Source organism: Neopsephotus bourkii, unplaced genomic scaffold (genome assembly GCF_033783945.1).
Source record: "Neopsephotus bourkii isolate Nb327-2 ecotype Australia unplaced genomic scaffold, CSIRO-AGI_Nbou_v1 NB_1454, whole genome shotgun sequence".
NCBI classification, from domain to species: Eukaryota; Metazoa; Chordata; class Aves; order Psittaciformes; family Psittacidae; genus Neopsephotus; species Neopsephotus bourkii.
The window spans coordinates 35542-59078 of NW_026901931.1; the positions used below are offsets into that span (position 1 = coordinate 35542).

Here is a 23537-nt window from a genome sequence, read left to right on the forward strand (position 1 = left end):
TCATGTTGCATCTACAGTTGGCTGAACCTATGTAGACAGTTTATTTTCTGACCCTGTTAAAGCAATGTCAAATGGTTTAACAGCTTCAAAGGCCCCTCACATTTAGAAATGATGCTTTAAACCATGCTTTTCCTAATGCAGTTCTTGGCTGAGATTTCAGGTTGTATGAAATGTAGATTAATGTAGAATCATAGAGTGGTTTGGGTTGGAAAGGACCCTGGTTCCAACCGCCTGCCATGGTCAGAGACACTACACACCAACATCCTTGTAGGCCCTGTCAGACACTGGAAGTTGCCCTGAGGTCTCCACACAGCTTCTCTTCTCCAGGCTGAACAGCCCCAGTGTTCTCAGCCTGGCTCCATAGAGGAGCTGCTCCAGCCCCTGAGCATCCTCGTGGCCTCCTCTGGACTTGATCCATGTCCTTCTGATGTTGAGGATATCAAATTCACTCTGCCTTTTAAATTTGTTTTTCTCTTAAATAGTCTGGGCTATCCATACACAATTTGACATGCTAATTCCTGGTATTTTAAATGATTCCCTTCTCCATCAGTTGTTTCCTATAGATCCACAGATCCCTCTCAGAAGGTGTCCCCATTGCACATCTTTACTCCTGACAAAGCCATCCCAGATTTTATAATGAAAGCAAATGAAAACACATCAGATCTCAGAACAGGTAAGGTCTCAACCTTTATCCCATGTAGGTGAAGGATTTAATTCCTTGTTGTTGATGTATGTAAGTCACACCCATCACCACCTAAATAATCCCAGGGGAGCAGCTGGGTTTATTTAGGTGCTCTCTGATGCTGAATGAAACGGGTGAGGATGCCTATACAGTAACCAAGTTCCTGGGTTACTGGTGGATCTATCCTGGTAACCTGCATGGGGTAGGAAACCCTCCTTTTGTTATGGAACATTAAGTGCTAGGCAGGAATAACCAGGGTCACTCCTTACTAGGGCTTTCTGGGAGCAAAGAGGTGACTTCTGTCCTTTCCTAGAAGGCCCTGCAGCCCCCTCTCATCTTTGGGAGCACAGTAACGGAAGCATTTCTGATTGAAAAGTAAAGGCAGCTGCATCAAAATGAAAAGGAAGTTGTGTTTTTATATTTTCATTCTAAGTATCTGCATAAACTGAGATAAAGGAGAGCTGGATTTCTCCTCCACCGAGGGAACGCTTCTAAGAGTGCTTCCCAAGAGGTAATCTTGTTTTTGAATATGGATATGACACACTACATACTGCTATGTACCGAACCACCTTTGGGGATTTCTGAAGCTTGTATAAAACTCTTAAAGGCAACAATTTTGGGCTGGTATTGTTCAAATAACACCTTCTGGTGCCATTAACTTTAAAACCTGTTGGGTGTATCCTGACCTGGCTCTTGAGAGCTCTTTGGGCTGACCCTTGCCAGGTCTGACAGCTCCCTGGCAGTTAATATGTAATCCCCTGACTTGTGTTATCCCTGGCTCTGTGAATACCACAAAGGACAATGCTCTGGAAGGACGAGTAGATGCTGTATGGGAGAAGACAGAGCAGCATTACCCTTCTAGCTGGAGCCTGGAGAAGCTGTGAGTATTAAAACCCATTTCAACTGGATCTGAGAGCAAAGAGGAAGAAATCCCTGATATGAAAACCCTGCTTTGTCCTGTGGTATCCACAGGATCCACAGGCTTTGTAGCAAACTTTAAACCCTCTGCTTTATTTCAGGGCAGCAGAAACCATCACCTTGAGGAATCAGAGGGATGTTGGTGGTGTGAGCATGGGGCTTTTTTGCTTCATATTTTAAACGATCTTTTTCTTCACTCATTTGATAGTTTGTGCTGTAAGACTCTCAAAAGAGCAGCTAGCCAAACAGTGTGTTAGAGCTCTATAGAGCTGGCACCTTCCCCTTGTTCCTACACTGAGATCTTGAGGGTAACATCCACTATGATGGCTTTGGACTGCCAGAGGGGAGATTGGGCTGAGCTCTTAGGCAGAAGCTCTTCCCTGTGAGGGTGCTGAGGCGCTGGCACAGGATGCCCAGAGAAGCTGTGGCTGCCCCATCCCTGGCAGTGCTCAAGGCCAGGTTGGACACAGGGGCTTAGAGCAAGCTGCTCTAGGGGAAGGTGTCCCTACCCATGGCAGGGGTTGGAACTGGATGATCTTTAAGGTCTCTTCCAAGACAAATCACTCTGGGATTCTATGGTTCCATGAGAGCAAGCTAACTGCTACCAAACCAGGAGGTTGTGCTGCAAGGTTTTGCTTGGCTGTAGGGTCTCAACAGCAGCTGCATGTTCTCCTATCCATAATGTCAAGAGTTACATCTTGGATAACACTAGCAACAGGCTGCTTGGTGAGTGCTAGGGCAGCTTGTTGAAAGCTTGGCCAAAAAGCAAGATCTTACCAAATCGGAGTAAGAAAGCCACAAGTGGAGGTCCTTTCCCCAGGAATACAGGGATAAATATTCAGTTAACTCTTCAGCAGAGTGTGGACCCACAACCTGCATGGATAATATCTAAACGCAGGCGGCCAGGTATGGCTTTTCACTTTATCTCCATTCCAGTGAGTGTGCTCGAGCTGCAGGGAGATGTGATTGCTGGGGGGAAGCTGTTGTGTATAGCACAAGCTGCAGCCTTAGAAACATCCCAGGTTTCATACCTGCACCTTGGATCACTTCAGACCAAGCAGTTGGTTTGTCAAGCAAGAAAAAGCGAGGGTGAGCCTTTGTTAATTGTGAGCTTCAGGTCAGTTCTCCACTGGCAGGAGATGTGTGTGTCTGGGCAGGTGGATGCTGCCTCAGGGGGAGGGTTGAGCCCCAGACCCAAACAGTTCCATTTTCGTTACTTGGGTCACATCTTCCAGCTCTGTGGTGATGTCTCAGGAGCTGCTTTGCCTCCGGCATCTCTGGGTGAGCAGTGAAAAGCAGCCCTAAATCCCCATTAATAACACCAGGAGACCACACGCGTTGCTCACAGGACATCTGAAATGAGGAGTCTGGCTCTGGAGGTGGACCTCACCCCTTCAGCAAAGGGTCATCAAATAATGATGACTCTTAAGCATGGCTCTGCTTGTCAGATACCAGGCAGCGTGCACTCCTGCTTTGCTCTCTGGTGTAACTCTGTCAAGTGATGATTAATGTTAGGCAGGAAAAATCAATGAGGGTTTATTCTACCTGTCGTAAGCTGTGATTTAGGAGCTGCTGATTTCTCCCAGGGAGAATTTATCTTTGATCAAGCCTGAATGTATCTTTTGTCTCCAAGTTAGGCATCGTGTCTAAAGCAAAGTGAGGCGAGAAATCCCGGCTCTGCACCATCCTACCCTAAGGAAAGCCACATTTGCCCTCAAAGAGCTCCTCCTGGAACACAGAGAACAGCTATTTATTCCTCATGTACTCACACTGGACTGGCAGCACCCAGAAGATGAGAAATAATTCCTTTTTCCCAGCAGTTACTGGGGAATTCAAGGACTTCCATGTGTCAGTGTCTTGAGAGGAACTATGAGGAACCCTGCAGTTTATTCATTCTGGTGTTGCCCTCTCTCCTTGCCTTAAAATATCTGCTTGCTTCCAGCTGTGTTGGTGGTGGTTGTGGTGTTCAGCCAAGATTGGCCTTGGGAACTTGCTGTTTTCCTCTCTCAAAGAGAATTCACCTTATGTTGACATATATATATGTATGTGTGTGTATATATACCTTTATATTGACTTAAAGTGGTGTAACTGATTGATAGACAAAACCTGACATTCTTAACATTATTGAGGGATTCAGGCCTATTCAGCATTTCAATTTAAAGACATAAAGCAGGCAAACTGCTTATAGGATCACTATGGTTGAAGATAATTATACATCCCCCTCCGAGTTTATTCTGCTGGGCTTCACAAACAGGGAAGACCTGCGGGTGATGTGCTTTGTCTTATTCCTTGCCATCTATGTGGTTACCTTCATAGGAAACCTGGGAGTAATTGCATTAATCAGAATGGATTCCTGCCTACACACCCCCATGTACTTCTTCCTAAGCCACTTGTCTCTCCTGGATGTCTGCTACTCCTCTACCATCATCCCTCAAGCCTTGCTGAATGGACTAGTGGAGAAGACGGTGATTTCCTTCCTTAGGTGTGCCATTCAGCTCTTCTCCTTTGCAACCTGTGCCACCACCGAGTGCTATGTGCTGGCTGCTATGGCTTATGATCGCTACATGGCCATTTGTCACCCCCTTCTCTACTCCACGGTCATGTCCCAAAGGCTTTGCATTGGGATGTTGGCTGGTGCCTACTTAGCTGGCGTGATCAGCTCTACCATACACACAGTTTCTATATTTCGTCTCCCGTTCTGTCGGTCCAAGACGATCAATCACTTCTTCTGTGATGGACCACCACTGCTAGCCCTCTCCTGCTCTGACACCCATGCCATTGAGGTGATGTTTGCTGCTGTGGTGGGGTTCAATGTACTGAGCACCACGGTCTTCATCCTCATCTCCTACTTGTCCATCCTTTCCACCGTCATGCGGATGCAGTCTGTGGCTGGTCGACGCAAAGCTTTCTCCACCTGCGTCTCTCACTTCATCTCCATCGCTTTGTACTATGGCAGCTCCCTCTTCATGTACCTGCGCCCCAGCTCCAGCCAGTCCCCGAAGCATGACGAGGTGGTCTCCATGCTGTACTCTGTGGTTGTCCCCATGCTGAACCCGCTCATCTACAGCCTAAGAAATGTGGATATGAAGAACGCCATGAGGAAAGCAAAGAGTAGAGTCCTCTCTTCTTTGTCCATTCATGGTTTCTAGTCAGCTAATGGAGAGGACTACCCTGCCCTGGTGAGGAGAAGCAGCAGGCTGGATATTGCACCTTCAAGGATGGTTGGATATTGAGCGTTGAAGAGGATAATTGGATATAGCACCTTCAAAAAGCAGGGACTAAACGTACCTGGAAGCATGATACCTGGAAAACACACTTCTCCTTAAACCAAGGCTACATGCTGTGCTGGGGTGGACAGGACTTTCTCTGGCTGCAGCCTGAGACCTGACAGTGACTGTGTATTGGAAAGAAAGTTGTTGGAAAACGTGATTGTTACTTAAATATTACTTGAAATTAATATATTTTTATTATTTAAATGTTATTAAACATAACTATAGACTTCAGAGACCAAAAGGGAGAAGGCAGGTGGTGGCTTTCCCCTGCTGGCATCAAAGCAGCTGGTATCTGAGCTCATGTTTTATATTAGCAAATGATTCCTGGTTTATTTCTGGTTTTAAGGAAATATTAACCAGGTTTACATTGAAAACTTCTAAAGCCACCTGTATGCTTCTCCTTCTTCCTTCCCCACACTTTCATAGCTCGGTTTTCTCCCCTCTTTGCCCCATCCTTTGCGCTTTCTAAATGTCTGGGACAAGGTTATCATTCAATATTTCTCCTAAGGGTTTTATAATGTCGCTTCATCTAGGAGAATCATTCAGGACACATCGATACTCAGGATTCTTCAGATGAAGACTGGAAAATCTGAGTTCATCCTGTTATATCCTCAAAGCAGCCACGTAGGACAATGCTTGTGACCCAACTGTTGTACAATCACTAGTAAAGTGTATGGAAATAAATGCATCTGAGGGAAAGGACTCTCCATGACCAGCATAAACCATCCACACAGAGGATGCTTTGTTGTGTTTGTTTTCAGCTCCCTTCAATGCAATATTAGATGATCTCTCTGGATGTAAAGGGCTTCCTCAGGGACACACTGAAAGAAAGAGGTGTGTGATAGATGGAGAAATACAAAGGAAACTGTCCTGGGCCTGTCTTCCTGGGTAGGCCTCTGCAGGAGAAGTGGTCTTGGAGGTGTTGATGCAGCCAGAAGGAGTTTGGGGAGAGAGGAACTGAAAGGTTATTTTGCTGATCAAGTCAAACTAATTATCCGATGGAGGAGGGTCCTTTGGGAGAACGGTTTGCACAACACAAGCCTCTGAGGTAATGCCTCCTGTGAGATAAAACCCCTCCACCAGCCAGCCTGGAGCATCCTGCTCCCAAGCATCTCTCCTTCAACCATCGCATGGGCTCCAGAAGGAGCTGCAGGCACTGCATCCACCACCACCTTCCTCTTTAACCAAGCAGGTACAAAAGGGTTTGATGGGTGATGGTTTCAGTTTGACCCTGGGCATGCTACCTCTCACATTTTCGATGGCATGTTGAATTTCAGTCTTCATCAGGGGCTGTAGAGATAGGGCAAGGGGTGATGGGTTTAAAGTGAAACAGAGAAATTCAGGTTGGAGATAAGGAAGAAGTTTTTCCCTGTGAGGGTGCTGAGGCGCTGGCACAGGGTGCCCAGAGAAGCTGTGGCTGCCCCATCCCTGGCAGTGCTCAAGGCCAGGTTGGACACATGGGATTGTGTCCTGGTTTTAGCAGTAGCAGTCATTTTTCTCCTTCTTGGTAGCTGGTGCAGTGCTGTGTTTTGACTTTCAGCTGGGAACAGAGCTGAAAAACAATGATGTTTTTTGGTTTGGCCAAGGACTTTGTGAGTCTCATGCTCTGCCAGGGAGGAGGGAAGCTGGGAGGAAGCAGAGACAGGACACCTGACCCAAACTGACCAAAGAGGTATTCCATACCATAGCACGTGCCCAGGATGTAACTGGGAGTTGGCCGGAAGGGCAGAGTGGACTGCAGGGTTGGAGGAGGTATCGGTCGGTGCTTGATCGGGCTGGGGGGGCAAGTTATCGGTCGCCTGGTGATGGGGTGTTGTATTCTCTTCCCTTGTTATTTCCTTTATCATTACTATTATTGTTGGTAGCAGCAGTGATTTGTGTTATACCTTAGTTACTGAACTGTTCTTATCTCAACCCGTGGGAGTTGCATTCTTTCTGATTCTCCTCTCCATCCCTCCGAGAGTAGGGGGAGGGCAAGAAAGGGGGGGAGTGAGTGAGTGAAAGCTGTCTGGTTGAGGTTTAAACCACGACAGATTGGAGCAAGCTGCTCCAGTGGAAGGTGTCCCTGCCCATGGCAGGGGTTGGAACTGGATGACTTTTAAGGTCCCCTCAACCCAAACCATTCTCTGATAGCCCGCGGTGTGAATAAAAGTGCTCTAGTAGGTGGTAGGTTTGCTTCAAAAACCACGCATTCCTGTCCCCATCTACAAGTGATTTAGGGGTATTTTAGCAGCGATGTAGCCATTCATCGATAGATATTCCATCAGATAATTCACCTGCAGAGGAGCTGAATGGGGGACATGAGAATACCCAAGCTAACACCTTAAAATTTTGGTTTATATATGATATATTTTGTATTTTAACACCCTTATGTGGATATTTGGGTTGGTCATAGGAAGTTCACTGCAATCCCAGCAAAGCTCTGCTGGAGCCAAGAACACTGCTTTCCCTTATCCTTACGCAGGTTGGGGTTTTTTCAGAAGCAAATAAGCTTAGAACTTAAAGCAAATTTCAAGTATGTGGCTTTGTGTTCTCATGAAAAGGATGCAGCACAACTAAAGAGGGTACAGAAGGGCATTGATTCAGTCTGAGAAATACAAAAAAGAGAGAAAAAAATCCTTAAAACTCCCAGAAATCAGTGAAGAAAATGCAAAATCTTTTCTGTTTTCTACATTTGGGGATGTATTTATTTGATTGACGTTTCTCTATGTATCATTAGTGCAGTGTATTTCAAGCATGGTAGAATTATTCTTTTTTTAATTTCAGGCTGTGTAATGAGCTCCTTCACATCTTTCACTTCAGATCTTCGGCTACAGACAGAAAAACACCATTACAAAGACACCATTTTCTATTGCATATTCTTTCTGGATTAAACTCCAACTAAACTTCCACATTATTTCTCTCTTAGGGGTGTATTCATTTCATTTCAATCCAAGTCCATCAACTCGTTGAAATGACGGATACAGGAAACCTCACGCTTCTCTCCAGCTTCATCCTCTTGGGTTTCTCTGATACCCCAGAGCTACAAACCACCATCTTCATACTCTTTTTGTCCCTGTATGTTTTAATGGTGCTGGGGAACCTGATGATGATCCTGCTGATCAACACTGACCCCCACCTCCAAACCCCCATGTACTTCTTCCTGATCCACTTATCTTTCATGGATTTTTGCCTTTCCTCTGCTATCACCCCCAAAGCTCTGGAGACCTTCCTGCTGGGGAGAAGCCACATCTCCTTTTGGGATTGCTTTGCCCAGATGTTTATTTTCCTGGCTCTGGCTGTCTCTGAGTGTTTCCTGCTTGGGGTAATGGCTTACGACCGATACACAGCTGTGTGCAAGCCCCTGCTCTACACCACTACCATGACCAGGGCACGTTGCTATGGCATGATGGTGCTGGTGTACACCATGGGGTTCCTCACCTCCCTGGTGCACATCACGCTGGCGGGGAGGTTGTCCTTCTGTCAGAACAGGAGCATCAACCACTTCTTCTGTGAGCTGCCCACCCTCCTGCAGCTCTCCTGCTCAGACACAAGCACAAATGAGGTCTTGCTTTTTTACAGCGCTGTATTTAACTCCATGGTCTCTCTCCTGATGATCCTGGTGTCCTACACCTACATCCTCCACACCGTCCTGCAGATCCCTTTGGCCACGAGGAGGATGAAAGTCTTCTCTACCTGCGCCTCCCACTTGGCTGCCATCACCATCCTCTATGCACCCGGGGTCTTCACCTATGTCCAACCTCATGAGGCATCCTCATGGGATCAGGCCAAGCTGGTGTCGGTGTGTTACTCCATCCTCACCCCAACCCTCAACCCCCTCATCTACAGCCTGAGGAACAAGGAGGTGAAGGGGGCTCTCAGGAGGCTGTGGGAGCGAAAGCTGCTGCCACATCTCTGCAGAGTTTAAAAGCACATTTGGAGCTCTTCAGTACTGTGGAGGTAAGGGAGGAATATGTGATTATGGAACTGATGATTACTGGCCACTACTGGTCATTATTGCTCACTATTGGTCATTATTATAGATAAGGAAATCACACAGCAAGTGCAGGGTGTGGAGAACCAGCACAATGAATGATTCTCTTCAAACAGCTTCAGGTGGTTTTACGCATGGCCTGAGCCTTCAATAATTTATTCAAATAAATATCAGCTCTTTAATAGCAGGCCTGAGACAGCGCCGTGGTGTTTTGTGTCTAAATAGTGCTAAATGAAAGCAGTGCCCACAAAAAGGAGGCTCAGCCTTGAGGTGAGGCACTGACCACTGTCTCCATTGCCTCCTTGATAAGCATTTTCACAATGATGAAGTCAGAGAAGGTCAAGAGGATTTTACACAGCTCTGGTGTCTGCAACAAAAGGAGGACATGGGGCTGCTGGAGCAAGTCCAGAGGAGGCAACGAGAGTGGTCAGGGGCTGGAGCACCTCCCATATGGAGTCAGGCTGTGAACATTGGGACTGTTCAGCGTGGAGAGGAGGAGCTGCGTGGAGACTTCAGAGCAGCTTCCAATGTCTAAAGGGGGCTACAAGGAACCAATAGGAGGGCTTTGGACATGGATGTGTAGGGACAGGCCCAGGGGAATGGCTTGAACCTGCCCAAGGGGAGACTGAGCTGAGCTCTTAGGCAGAAGCTCTTCCCTGTGAGGGTGCTGAGGCGCTGGCACAGGGTGCCCAGAGAAGCTGTGGCTGCCCCATCCCTGGCAGTGCTCAAGGCCAGGTTGGACACAGGGGCTTGGAGCAAGCTGCTCCAGTGGAAGGGGTTGAGGTTAGAACCGGATGAGCTTTAAGGTCCCTTCCAACCCAAACCAGGCTGGGATTCTGTGAAATAAATCTGTGACAGTCTGTTGGTCAACAAAGCCCTTGTGGTAAATGGGGACAAGTCATATCTGAGCCTCTGCTCTGCTGTGAATTTAAGTAGGGGTTTAAAGAGCCTGAGTGTTGGTGGGAGGGGGGATCTGGGGTCCTCCTCCCCCCTGAACAGCCAAGGTGCTGCTGGCCTGCGTCTCCTGACAAAGCTGATGGAGCAAGTGCAGTACCCAGCTGTCTGCTTCTGGGACTTCAAGCTGCATTATTCACCCTGCACTAGTGCACCCAGGTATGCTTAGTGGCTCTTTTTGCCTTCATGTAGTTCTTTTCAATGATCTTTGAGTTACACATTTTTCTTCTTTCCAAAATTTGATTGAGGGTTCTTTCTCCCTCTCTTATACTGATTTTCTCACTTCACAAACCTTGGTTTTATCCCAGTACCCAATGGGGAAGAAAGACATTCAAAACCACACAGAAATCCTTTTCTACCCTCCTCCAGTGCATCTCCTCGACTGTCCGTCTGGTGCCTTCCAGCAGAAAACCAGGTTTACGTTGAAAACACCTAAAGCCACCTGTATACTTCTTCTTCTTCCTTCCCCACACTGTCATAGCTCGGTTTTCTCCCCTCTTTTCCCCATCCTTTTTGTTTTCTAAATGCCTGGGACAAGGTTATCATTTAATATTTCTCCTAAGGGTTTTATAATATCTCTTCATCTAGGAGAAGCTTTCAGGACACACCGGCACTCATGATTCCTCAGATGAAGACTGGGAAATCTGACTTCATCCTGTTATATCCTCAAGGCAGCCATGTAGAACAATGCTTTTGACCCAACTGTTGTACAATCACTAGTAAAGTGTATGGAAATAAATGCATCTGATGGAAAGGACTCTCCGTGACCAGCACAAACCGTCCACATAGAGGATGCTTTGTTGTGTTTGTTTTCAGCTCCCTTCAATGCAATATTAGATGATCTCTCTGGATGTAAAGGGCTTCCTCAGGGAAACACTGAAAGAAAGAGGTGTGTGATAGATGGAGAAATACAAATGAAACTGTCCTGGGCCTGGTTCCCTGGGTAGGTTTCTGCAGGAGAAGTGGTCTTGGAGGTGTTGATGCAGCCAGAAGGAGTTTGGGAGAGAGGAACTGACATCTCCCTCTGCTGATCAAGTTGAACTAATTATCCGATGGAGGAGGGTCCTTTGGGAGAACGGTTTGCACAACACAAGCCTCTGAGGTAATGCCTCCTGTGAGATAAAACCCCTCCACCAGCCAGCCTGGAGCATCCTGCTCCCAAGCATCTCTCCTTCAACCATCGCATGGGCTCCAGAAGGAGCTGCAGGCACTGCATCCATCACCACCTTCCTCTTTAACCAAGCAGGTACAAAAGGGTTTGATGGGTGATGGTTTCAGTTTGACCCTGGGTGTGCTACCTCTCACATTTTCGATGGCATGTTTAATTTCAGTCTTCATCAGGGGCTGTAGAGATAGGGGAAGCTGTGATGGGTTTAAAGTGAAACAGAGAAATTCAGGTTGGAGATAAGGAAGAAGTTTTTCCCTGTGAGGGTGCTGAGGCGCTGGCACAGGGTGCCCAGAGAAGCTGTGGCTGCCCCATCCCTGGCAGTACTCAAGGCCAGGTTGGACACAGGGGCTTGGAGCAAGCTGCTCCAGTGGAAGGTGTCCCTGCCCATGGCAGTGGGATGGGCCTGGCGGAGCTTTAATTTGCCTTCAGCCCGAACCATCCTATGATAACCCATGTTGTGAATAAAAGTGCCCTAGTACAGGGTAGATCTGCTTCAAACGCACCAACGTTCCTGACCTCATCTGCAACTGATTCAGAGATATTTTAGCATGAGAATATCCAAGCTAAAGCCTTAAAATTTTGGTTTATATATGATATATTTCGTGTTTTACACCCTTAGGCAGATATTTGGGTTGGTCATAGGAAGCTGACTGCAATCAAAGCAGAGCTCTGCTTGAGCCAGGACCACTGTATTCCCTTAACCTTATGCAGCTTGGGGGTTCTTGGCAGGAGGTTGGGACTAAATGACTTTTAAGGTCCCTTCGACTCAAACCATTCTATGATAGCCTGTGATGTGACGACAAGTGCTCTAGTAGGGGGTGGGTTTGCTTCAAAATCCCACATTCCTGATCCTATCTACAACAGATTTAGGGGTATTTTAGGAGCTATGTAGCCATTCATAGATTGATATTCCATTAAATCATTCGTCTGCAGAGGAATTGAATGGTGGAGATGAGAATATCCAAGCTAAAGCCTTAAAATTTTGGTTTATATGTGGTATTATTTTACACCCTTAGCTGGATATTTGTGTTGGTCATAGAACGCTCACTTCAATCACAGCAAAGCTCTGCTGGAGGCAAGACCACTGCTTTCCCTTAATATTGTGCGGAAGGGGGGGGGTTCTTCAAAAGCAGATTAACTTAGAGCTTAAAGCAAATTTCAGGTAGATGGCTTTGTGTTCTGATAAAAAGCATGGACCACAACTAAAGAAGCCACAGAAGAGCACTGATCCACTCAGAAAAATACAAAAAAAAAAAGAGAGAAAAAAATCCTAAAAATTCCCAGAAATCAGTGAAGAAAATAAAAGATCTTTTCTGTTTGCCACATTTTGGGGACGTATTTCTTGGATTGTATGTCTTACACTTGGATAGACATGATGTATCTCAGCGTATCATTAGTGCAGTGTATATCAATCATGGTAGAATTACTCTCTTTTAATTTCAGGCTGTGTAATGAGCTCTTTCACCTCTTTGGCTTTAGGTCTTGGGCTACAGACAGAAATATACCATTACAAAGACAGCATTTTCTATTGCATTTACTTTATGGATTAAACTCCAACTAAACTTCCACATTATTTCTCTCTTAGGGGTGTATTCATTTCAGTTCAATCCAAGTACATCAACTTGTTGAAATGACGGATACAGGAAACCTCACGCTTTTCTCCAGCTTCATCCTCTTGGGTTTCTCTGATGCCCCAAAGCTACAAACCAGCATCTTCACTATCTTCTTATCCCTGTATGTTTTAATGGTGGTGGGGAACCTGATGATGATCCTGCTGATCAACACTGACCCCCACCTCCACATCCCCATGTACTTCTTCCTGACCCACTTATCTTGCATGGATTTTTGCCTTTCCTCTGCTCTCATCCCAAAAGCTCTGGAGACCTTCCTGATGGGGAGAAGCCACATCTCCTTTTGGGGTTGCTTTGCCCAGATGTATATTTTTGTGGCTCTCATTGTCTGTGAGTGCTTCCTTCTTGGGGTAATGGCTTACGACCGATACATGGCTGTGTGCAAGCCCCTGCTCTACACCACTACCATGACCAGGGCGCGTTACTATGGCATGATGGTGCTGGTGTACACCATCGGGTTCCTCACCTCCCTGGTGCACATCACGCTGGCGGGGAGGTTGTCCTTCTGTCAGAACAGGAGCATCAACCACTTCTTCTGTGAGCTGCCCACCCTCCTGCAGCTCTCCTGCTCAGACACAAGCACAAATGAGGTCTTGCTTTTTTACAACATTGTGTTTAACTCCGTGGTCTCTCTCCTGATGATCCTGGTGTCCTACACCTACATCCTCCACACCGTCCTGCAGATCCCTTTGGCCACGAGAAGGATGAAGGTTTTCTCTACCTTCACCTCCCACTTGGCTGCCATCACCATCTTCTATGCACCCGGGGTCTTCACCCATGTCCAGCCTCATGAGGCATCCTCATGGGATCAGGCCAAGCTGGTGTCGGTGTGTTACTCCATCCTCACCCCAACCCTCAACCCCCTCATCTACAGCCTGAGGAACAAGGAGGTGAAGGGGGCTCTCAGGAGGCTGTGGGAGCGAAAGCTGCTGCCACATCTCTGCAGGGTTTGAAAGCACATTTGGAGCTCTTCAGTACTGTGGAGGAAACGAAGGAATATGTGGAATATGTGGTTATGGAACTGATGATTACTGGCCACTACTGGTCATTATTGCTCACTGTTGGTCATTATTACAGATAAGGAGATCACACAGCAAGTGCAGGGTGTGGAGAACCAGCACAATGAATGATTCTCTTCAAACAGCTTCAGGTGGTTTTAAGCATGGCCTGAGCCTTCAATAATTTATTCAAATATAAGTCAGCTCCTTAATAGCAGGTTTGAGACAGCGCCGTGGTGTTTTGTGTCTAAATTGTACTAAATGAAAGCAGTGCCCACAAAAAGGAGGCTCAGCCTTGAGGTGAGGCACTGACCACTGTCTCCATTGCCTCCTTGATAAGCATTTTCACAATGATGAAGTCAGAGAAGGCCAAGAGGATTTTATACAGCTCTGGTGTCTGCAACAAAATGAGGACATGGGGCTGCTGGAGCAAGTCCAGAGGAGGCAACGAGAGTTGTCAGGGGCTGGAGCACCTCCCATGTGGAGTCAGGCTGAGAACATTGGGGCTGTTCAGCGTGGAGAGGAGGAGCTGCGTGGAGACTTCAGAGCAGCTTCCGATGTCTAAAGGGGGCTACAAGGAACCAATAGGAGGGCTTTGGACACGGATGTGTAGGGACAGGCCAAGGGGAATGCCTTGAACCTGCCCGAGGGGAGACTGAGCTGAGCTCTTAGGCAGAAGCTCTTCCCTGTGAGGGTGCTGAGGCGCTGGCACAGGGTGCCCAGAGAAGCTGTGGCTGCCCCATCCCTGGCAGTGCTCAAGGACACAGGGGCTTGGAGCAAGCTGCTCCAGTGGGAGGGGTTGGGGTTAGAACCGGATGAGCTTTAAGGTCCTTCCAACTCAAACCAGGCTGGGGTTCTGTGAAATAAAGCTGTGACAGTCTGTTGGTCAACAAAGCCCTGGTGGTAAATGGGGACAAGTCATATCTGAGCCTCTGCTCTGCTGTGAATTTAAGTAGGGGTTTAAAGAGCCTGAGTGTTGGTGGGAGGGGGGATCTGGGGTCCTCCTCCCCCCTGAACAGCCAAGGTGCTGCTGGCCTGCGTCTCCTGACAAAGCTGATGGAGCAAGTGCAGTACCCAGCTGTCTGCATCTGGGACTTCAAGCTGCATTATTCACCCTGCACTAGTGCACCCAGGTATGCTTAGTGGCTCTTTTTGCCTTCATGTAGTTCTTTTCAATGATCTTTGAGTTACACATTTTTCTTCTTTCCAAAATTTGATTGAGAGTTATTTCTCCCTCTCTTATACTGATTTTCTCACTTCACAAACCTTGGTTTTATCCCAGTACCCAATGGGGAAGAAAGACATTCAAAACCACACAGAAATACTTTTCTACCCTCCTCCAGTGCATCTCCTCGACTGTCAGTCTGGTGCCTTCCAGCAGAAAACAAGGTTTACATTGAAAACACCTAAAGCCACCTGTATACTTCTATTTCGTCCTTCCCCACACTTTCATAGCTCGGTTTTCTCCCATCTTTGCCCCATCCTTTGTGTTTTCTAAATGTCTGGGACAAGGTTATCATTTCATATTTCTCCTAAGGGTTTTATAATATCTCTTCATCTAGGAGAAGCTTTCAGGACACACCGGCACTCAGGATTCTTCAGACGAAGACTGGGAAATCTGACTTCATCCTGTTATATCCTCAAAGCAGCCATGTAGAACAATGATTGTGAGCAGACTGTTGTACAATCACTAGTAAAGTGTATGGAAATAAATGCATCTGATGGAAAGGACTCCCCATGACCAGCACAAACCATCCACACAGAGGATGCTTTGTTGTGTTTGTTTTCAGCTCCCTTCAATGCAATATTAGATGATCTCTCTGGATGTAAAGGGCTTCCTCAGGGAAACACTGAAAGAAAGAGGTGTGTGATAGATGGAGAAATACAAAGGAAACTGTCCTGGGCCTGTCTTCCTGGGTAGGCCTCTGCAGGAGAAGTGGTCTTGGAGGTGTTGATGCAGCCAGAAGGAGTTTGGGGAGAGAGGAACTGAAAGGTTATTTTGCTGATCAAGTCAAACTAATTATCCGATGGAGGAGGGTCCTTTGGGAGAACGGTTTGCACAACACAAGCCTCTGAGGTAATGCCTCCTGTGAGATAAAACCCCTCCACCAGCCAGCCTGGAGCATCCTGCTCCCAAGCATCTCTCCTTCAACCATCGCATGGGCTCCAGAAGGAGCTGCAGGCACTGCATCCACCACCACCTTCCTCTTTAACCAAGCAGGTACAAAAGGGTTTGATGGGTGATGGTTTCAGTTTGACCCTGGGCATGCTACCTCTCACATTTTCGATGGCATGTTTAATTTCAGTCTTCATCAGGGGCTGTAGAGATAGGGGAAGCGGTGATGGGTTTAAAGTGAAACAGGGAAATTCAGGTTGGAGAGAAGGAAGAAGTTTTTCCCTGTGAGGGTGCTGAGGCGCTGGCAAAGGGTGCCCAGAGAAGCTGTGGCTGCCCCATCCCTGGCAGTGCTCAAGGCCAGGTTGGACACAGGGGCTTGGAGCAATCTGCTCCAGTGGAAGGTGCCCATGGCAGTGGGATGGGCCTGGCGGAGCTTTAATTTGCTTTCAGCCCGAACCATCCTATGATAACCCATGTTGTGAATAAAAGTGCCCTCGTACACGGTAGATCTGCTTCAAACGCACCAACGTTCCTGACCTCATCTGCAACTGATTCAGCGATATTTTAGCATGAGAATATCCAAGCTAAAGCCTTAAAATTTTGGTTTATATATGGTATATTTCATGTTTTACACCCTTATGCAGATATTTGGGTTGGTCATAGGAAGCTGACTGCAATCAAAGCAGAGCTCTGCTTGAGCCAGGACCATTGTATTCCCTTAACCTTATGCAGCGTGGGGGTTCTTGGCAGGAGGTTGGGACTAAATGACTTTTAAGGTCGCTTCAACTCAAACCATTCTATGATAGCCTGTGATGTGATGACAAGTGCTCTAGTAGGGGGTAGGTTTGCTTCAAAATCCCACATTCCTGATCCCATCTACAACAGATTTAGGGGTATTTTAGGAGCTATGTAGCCATTCATAGATTGATATTCCATTAAATCATTCGTCTGCAGAGGAATTGAATGGTGGAGATGAGAATATCCAAGCTAAAGCCTTAAAATTTTGGTTTATATGTGGTATTATTTTACACCCTTAGCTGGATATTTGGGTTGGTCATAGAACGCTCACTGCAGTCACAGCAAAGCTCTGCTGGAGCCAAGACCACTGCTTTCCCTTAATATTGTGCGGAAGGGGGGGGTTTCCTCAGAAGCAGATTAACTTAGAGCTTAAAACAAATTTCAGGTAGATGGCTTTGTGTTCTGGTAAAAAGCATGGACCACAACTAAAGAAGCCACAGAAGAGCATTGATTCAGTCTGAAAAATACAAAAAAAAGAGAGAAAAAACCCTTAAAATTCCCAGAAATCAGTGAAGAAAATAAAAGATCTTTTCTGTTTGCCACATTTTGGGGATGTATGTATTGGATTGTATGTCTTACACTTGGATAGACATGATGTATCTCAGCATATCATTAGTGCAGTGTATATCAATCATGGTAGAATTATTCTCTTTTAATTTCAGGCTGTGTAATGAGCTCTTTCACCTCTTTGGCTTTAGGTCTTGGGCTACAGACAGAAATACACCATTACAAAGACAGCATTTTCTATTGCATTTACTTTATGGATTAAACTCCAACTAAACTTCCACATTATTTCTCTCTTAGGCGTGTATTCATTTCATTTCAATCCAAGTCCATCAACTTGTTGAAATGACGGATACAGGAAACCTCACACTTCTCTCCAGCTTCATCCTCTTGGGTTTCTCTGATGCCCCAGAGCTACAAACCACTATCTTCACTATCTTCTTATCCCTGTATGTTTTAATGGTGGTGGGGAACCTGATGATGATCCTGCTGATCAACACCGACCCCCACCTCCAAACCCCCATGTACTTCTTCCTGACCCACTTATCTTTCATGGATTTTTGCCTTTCCTCTGCTCTCATCCCCAAAGCTCTGGAGACCTTCCTGATGGGGAGAAGCCACATCTCCTTTTGGGGTTGCTTTGCCCAGATGTTTATTTTCATGGCTCTGGCTGTCTCTGAGTGTTTCCTGCTTGGGGTAATGGCTTACGACCGATACACGGCTGTGTGCAAGCCCCTGCTCTACACCACTACCATGACCAGGGCACGTTGCTATGGCATGATGGTGCTGGTGTACACCATGGGGTTCCTCACCTCCCTGGTGCACATCACGCTGGCGGGGAGGTTGTCCTTCTGTCAGAACAGGAGCATCAACCACTTCTTCTGTGAGCTGCCCACCCTCCTGCAGCTCTCCTGCTCAGACACAAGCACAAATGAGGTCTTCCTTTTATACAACACTGTGTTTAACTCCGTGGTCTCTCTCCTGATGATCCTGGTGTCCTACACCTACATCCTCCACACCGTCCTGCAGATCCCTTTGGCCACGAGGAGGATGAAGGTCTTCTCTACCTGCGCCTCCCACTTGGCTGCCATCACCACCTTCTACGCACCCGGACTCTTCACCTATGTCCAGCCTCATGAGGCATCCTCATGGGATCAGGGCAAGCTGGTGTCGGTGTGTTACTCCATCCTCACCCCAACCCTCAACCCCCTCATCTACAGCCTGAGGAACAAGGAGGTGAAGGGGGCTCTCAGGAGGCTGTGGGAGCGAAAGCTGCTGCCACGTCTCTGCAGGGTTTAAAAGCACATTTGGAGCTCTTCAGTACTGTGGAGGTAAGGGAGGAATATGTGGAATATGTGATTATGGAATTGAGCATTACTGGCCATTATTGGTCATTATTGCTCACTGTTGGTCATTATTACAGATAAGGAGATCACACAGCAAGTGCAGGGTGTGGAGAACCAGCACAATGAATGATTCTCTACAAACAGCTTCAGGTGGTTTTAAGCATGGCCTGAGCCTTCAATAATTTATTCAAATAAGAGTCAGCTTAATAGCAGGTTTTAGACAGCGCCGTGGTGTTGTGTGTCTAAATTGTGCTAAATGAAGGCAGTGCCCACAAAAAGGAGGCTCAGCCTTGAGGTAAGGCACTGACCACTGTCTCCATTGCTTCCTTGATAAGCATTTTCACAATGATGAAGTCAGAGAAGGTCAAGAGGATTTTACACAGCTCTGGTGTCTGCAACAAAAGGAGGACATGGAGCTGCCACAGCCTCTAAAGAAGAGGCAACGAGGATGCTCAGGGGCTGGAGCACCTCCCATATGGAGCCAGTATTGAGAACACTGGGGCTGTTCATCCTGGAGAAGAGGAGCTGCTTGGAGACCTCAGAGAAGCTTCCAGTGTTTGATGTGGCCTACAGGAAACCTGGAGAGGGTCTTGGGGCAAGGGCCTGTAGGGACAGGCCAAGGGGAATGGCTTGAACCTGCCCGAGCGAGACTGAGCTGAGCTCTTAGGCAGAAGCTCTTCCCTGTGAGGGTGCTGAGGCGCTGGCACAGGGTGCCCAGAGAAGCTGTGGCTGCCCCATCCCTGGCAGTGCTCAAGGCCAGGTTGGACACAGGGGCTTGGAGCAAGCTGCTCCAGTGGAAGGGGTTGGGGTTGGAGCTGGAGGAGCTTTAAGTGTCCCTTCCAACTCAAACCAGGCTGGGGTTCTGTGAAATAAAGCTGTGACAGTCTGTTGGTCAACAAAGCCCTGGTGGTAAATGGGGACAAGTCATATCTGAGCCTCTGCTCTGCTGTGAATTTAAGTACGGGTGCAAAGAGCCTGAGTGCTGGTGGGAGGGGGGATCTGGGGTCCTCTTCCCCCCTGAACACCCAAGGTGCTGCTGGCCTGCGTCTCCTGACAAAGCTGATGGAGCAAGTGCAGTACCCAGCTGTCTGCTTCTGGGACTTCAAGCTGCATTATTCACCCTGCACTAGTGCACCCAGGTATGCTTAGTGGCTCTTTTTGCCTTCATGTAGTTCTTTTCAATGATCTTTGAGTTACACATTTTTCTTCTTTCCAAAATTTGATTGAGGGTTATTTCTCCCTCTCTTAAACTGATTTTCTCACTTCACAAACCTCGGTTTTATCCCAGTACCCAATGGGGAAGAAAGACATTCAAAACCACACAGAAATCCTTTTCTACCCTCCTCCAGTGCATCTCCTCGACTGTCAGTCTGGTGCCTTCCAGCAGTTAAAGAGGTTTACATTAAAAACATCTGTCGTGGTTTAAAATCAGCCACACAGTCTCTCTCTCACCAAGCACCCCCAGCCCCCCTCCTCCTTCTTGCCCTCCCCCTGCTCTTGGAGGGATGGGGAGGAACATCAAAAGAATGGAACTCCCCTGGGTTGAGATGAGAACAGTTTAGTAACTAAACTAAACAAATCACTGCTGCTAGCACCAGTAATAATAATGATAAAGGTAATAACAAGGGAAGAGAATACAACACCTCAGCACCCACTGACCGATAACTCGCCCTCCCCAGCCCGACCAAGCATTGACCAATACCTAGTCCAAGCCCGAAGTCCTAGCCCTTCCAGGTAACTCCCAGTTACATCCTGGCCATGACGTGCTGTGGTATGGAATACCTTTTTGGTCAGTTTGGGTCAGGTGTCCTGTCTCTGCTTCCTCCCAGCTTTCCCTCCTTCCTGGCAGAGCATGAGGCTCACAAAGTCCTTGGCCAGTCTAAACTTTTGAGCAGTAACTAAAAACACCAGTGTTATCAGCGCTGTTCCCAGGCCGAAAGTCAAAACCACAGTTCTGCACCAGCTACTAAGACAGAGAAGAATGACTGCTACCAGCTACTAAGACAGAGAAGAATGACTGCTACTACTAAACCCAGGACGATTTATAAGTGCAATGCACCACTCGATGTTTCCTGATGTGCTTTACTGTGAGCTGGGCAGGGACATGGGATGTGGGCGCTTATCTCCAGCTGGAATTCCACTTATCTCACCATTTAAGTAAAGGGCACTTAAAAAGAATGTAAAACACCACTTAAAATGAATGGGAGGACCTCTTGATATGCCCAGTTTGTTCTTAACACTGGGTAATCTCAGCACAATTCATCAATTTGTATTATGAATTACATTTTCTACACTTCCTGACTTGTAGCAAAATCTAGTCTGAAGCTTATGCCTGAGGAGGGATGACCTTGGGCCCATTGTAGGAGAGGAACTGGTTTGTGACCATCTTAAAACTCTGAATGTGCACAAGTCCATGGGTCCTGATGAAATCCATCCATGGGTCCTGAAGGAGCTGGCAAATGAAGTTGCTAAGCCTCTGGCCATCACATTTGAAAAATCATGGCAGTCAGGTGAACTTCCTGATGACTGGAAAAAGGGAAATATAACCCCCATTTCCAAGAAGGGGAAAATGGGTGACCCAGGGAATTACAGACCAGTCAGTCTCACCTCTGTGCCTGGCAACATCTTCCAGCAGATTCTCCTGGAAGGCATGCTAAGGCACATGAAAATCAACAAGGTGCTCGGTGACAGCCAGCACGGCTTCACTAAGGGGAAATCCTGCCTGACCAATCTGGTAGCCTTCTATGGTGGGGCTACAGAACTGATGGACAGGGGTAGAGCAGTTGATGTCATCTACCTGGATTTGTGTAAAGCGTTCGACACTGTCCCACATGACAACCATGTCTCTAAATTGGAGAGACATCAGTTTGATGAATGGACCACTCGGTCGATAAACAGCTGGCTGTATGGCCGCGCACAAAGAGTTGTGGTCAATGGCTCAATGTCCAGCTGGAGACCAGTAATGAGTGGTGTCCCTCAGGGATTGGTGTTGGGACCGGTCTTGTTCAACATCTTCGTCGCTGACATGGACAGTGGGATTGAGTGTGCCCTCAGCAAGTTTGCTGATGACACCAAGCTGTGTGGTTCGGTTGATCTGCTGGAGGGAAGGAATGCCATCCAGAGGGACCTTGACACGCTTGTGAGGTGGCCTAATGCCAAACTGATGAAGTTTAACCATGACAAGTGTAAGGTCCTACACCTGGGTCGGAGCAATCCCAGGCACAGCTACAGGCTGGGCAGAGAAGAGATTCAGAGCAGCCCAAGGAGAAGGACTTGGGGGTGCTGGTTGATGAGAAAATGAACATGAGCCGGCTTCAGTGTGCACTTGAGCCCAGAAACAACCGTATCCTGGGCTGCATCAAAAGGAGCGTGACCAGCAGGTCCAAGGAGGTGATCCTGCCCCTCTGCTCTGCTCTTGTGAGACCTCCCCTGGAGCACTGTGTGCAGTTCTGGTGTCCTCAGCATAAAAAGGACATGGAACTGTTGGAACCAGTCCAGAGGAGGCCACGAGGATGCTCAGGGGCTGGAGCACCTCCTGTATGGAGATAGGCTGAGAAAGTTGGGGCTGTTCAGCCTGGAGAAGGCTGCGTGGAGACCTCATAGCAGCCTTCCAGTATCTGAAGAGGGGCTATAGGGATGCTTGGGATGGGCCCTTCATTAGGGACTGTAGTGATAGGACAAGGGGTAAGGGGTTCAAACTGAAAACAGGGGAAGTTTAGATTGGATCTAAGGAAGAAGTTCTTTACTGTAAGGGTGGTGAGGCACTGGAATGGGTTGCCCAGGGAAGTTGTGGATGCTCCATCCCTGGCAGTGTTCAGGACCAGGTTGGACGATGCCTTGGGTGATATAGTTTAGTGTGAGGTGTCCCGGCCCATGGCAGGGGGGTTGGAACTGGATGATCTTAAGGTCCTTTCCAACCCTAACTATTCTATGATTCTATTAGCTGCTCATAGGATACTTCTGACATACTCGGGGACCATGCAAAAGGCTTTGCTCTGAACTTGCTGATACAATGAATATGGGTTTAGAGACATTTCTGATCTTGCAGACTGTCCCCAAATGGGACATGAAGCACAAGTGACTCCTTCTGTGGAGCTGCTGAAGTCCCTTTGTGAACAATTGAGAACCCAGTTTTCCAGCCCCAGTGAGGTTATTTATCCACATGTAGTACCTGGATGTCCAACAGCTGAGCTGGTGCTTCTGGACTTCCACTGTATTCAAGGATGAAAAACAGGCATTTTGAGTCAGGGAGGAATTGTCCCATTGTGAACTAACAGGCCTGTGTTCCCCTGAGCAGCTTCAGCTGGGGTTCCATCCCCACTCTTTTGCCCCCTAGTCTCTATTTAATCTCAGCCCAGGGAGGCTGAGCTTTTTTAGAGGAGTTGTGGTTTTGATTTTTGTGGGTGGTGTATACACTTATGGAATCCTTTGATGGTGACCTAGGCTTGTTTATGGACTTGCATAGCAATTGTTGGAGTTGATTCTGACCAGGGGAATTGTTGTCGCCTGAGCTGTCTTGACTTACCTCCATCTCGGGCTTGCCTCCTTATTACCCGCTTGCCGGATGCTCTGGAGTCTTGGCAGAGCTTGACCCAAGTCTCTGTTCCTGCCCTACTTCTCTTGCTCAGGTACTGTGGGATGGTCCCTGCGCACCATGGTGTTTCTCATTGCCTTTGTTTAAAGAGATTCAAGAGGCAAACCCCTGTGGCAGTCTCCAGGTTCCTGCAGAGTAGAACCCATCCCCCACTGCATGCAACAGCCCAGGCAGTGCTCACTGCTCTGCCACTCCCTCTCCATCCAGACGTGTCCTTGAATGGCCGAATTAGGAGACAGTTTTCTCAGTGAGAGAAATAAAGTAATAAACTGAACCTTATATTCAAGTATTATTCTCTGGTCCTTACTGTGTTCTCCTTTAACACAGGTAATATTTGACCTATACTCTTCAGTAGTTTGGTAACACTTTGCTTTGGAAGTAGCTTTGTCAAAATCGGCTGGTTTTGTGACAGAGGACACCAGACTTTCACTTGATGCCAAGGTGTTTTGTTTCCCTACGGTATTCCTTAGGCCTCCAGACTTTGTTTTGAACCATTTCTAAGTCTTGCTTTGTTTCTACAACTGGTTTGTGCCAAAAGACCAAAGACAATCTGATTTATCTGCTTTAAGTTATTGTTTGTAGA

General features: G+C 47.3%; 4 protein-coding genes across 4 annotated transcripts; all 4 read left to right on the top strand.

Annotated features, from left to right (window-relative positions):
* Positions 1 to 1506: 1506 nt before the first annotated feature.
* Positions 1507 to 4749, top strand: LOC133220602 (olfactory receptor 5AU1-like). Its single transcript, XM_061368844.1, has 2 exons — positions 1507 to 1562; positions 3917 to 4749. Exon 2 carries the CDS (start codon positions 3946 to 3948, stop codon positions 4747 to 4749), a length of 804 nt encoding a protein of 267 aa, XP_061224828.1. The 5' UTR covers positions 1507 to 1562; positions 3917 to 3945.
* Positions 4750 to 7825: 3076 nt separating this feature from the next.
* Positions 7826 to 8779, top strand: LOC133220603 (olfactory receptor 8I2-like). The gene has a single exon (XM_061368845.1). The coding sequence runs from the start codon at positions 7826 to 7828 to the stop codon at positions 8777 to 8779; it is 954 nt and encodes a 317-aa protein (XP_061224829.1).
* Positions 8780 to 12597: 3818 nt separating this feature from the next.
* LOC133220604 (olfactory receptor 8I2-like) lies at positions 12598 to 13551 on the top strand. Its single transcript, XM_061368846.1, has one exon. The coding sequence runs from the start codon at positions 12598 to 12600 to the stop codon at positions 13549 to 13551; it is 954 nt and encodes a 317-aa protein (XP_061224830.1).
* A 3808-nt stretch (positions 13552 to 17359) lies between these two features.
* LOC133220605 (olfactory receptor-like protein OLF1) lies at positions 17360 to 18313 on the top strand. Its single transcript, XM_061368847.1, has one exon. The coding sequence runs from the start codon at positions 17360 to 17362 to the stop codon at positions 18311 to 18313; it is 954 nt and encodes a 317-aa protein (XP_061224831.1).
* Positions 18314 to 23537: the final 5224 nt, after the last annotated feature.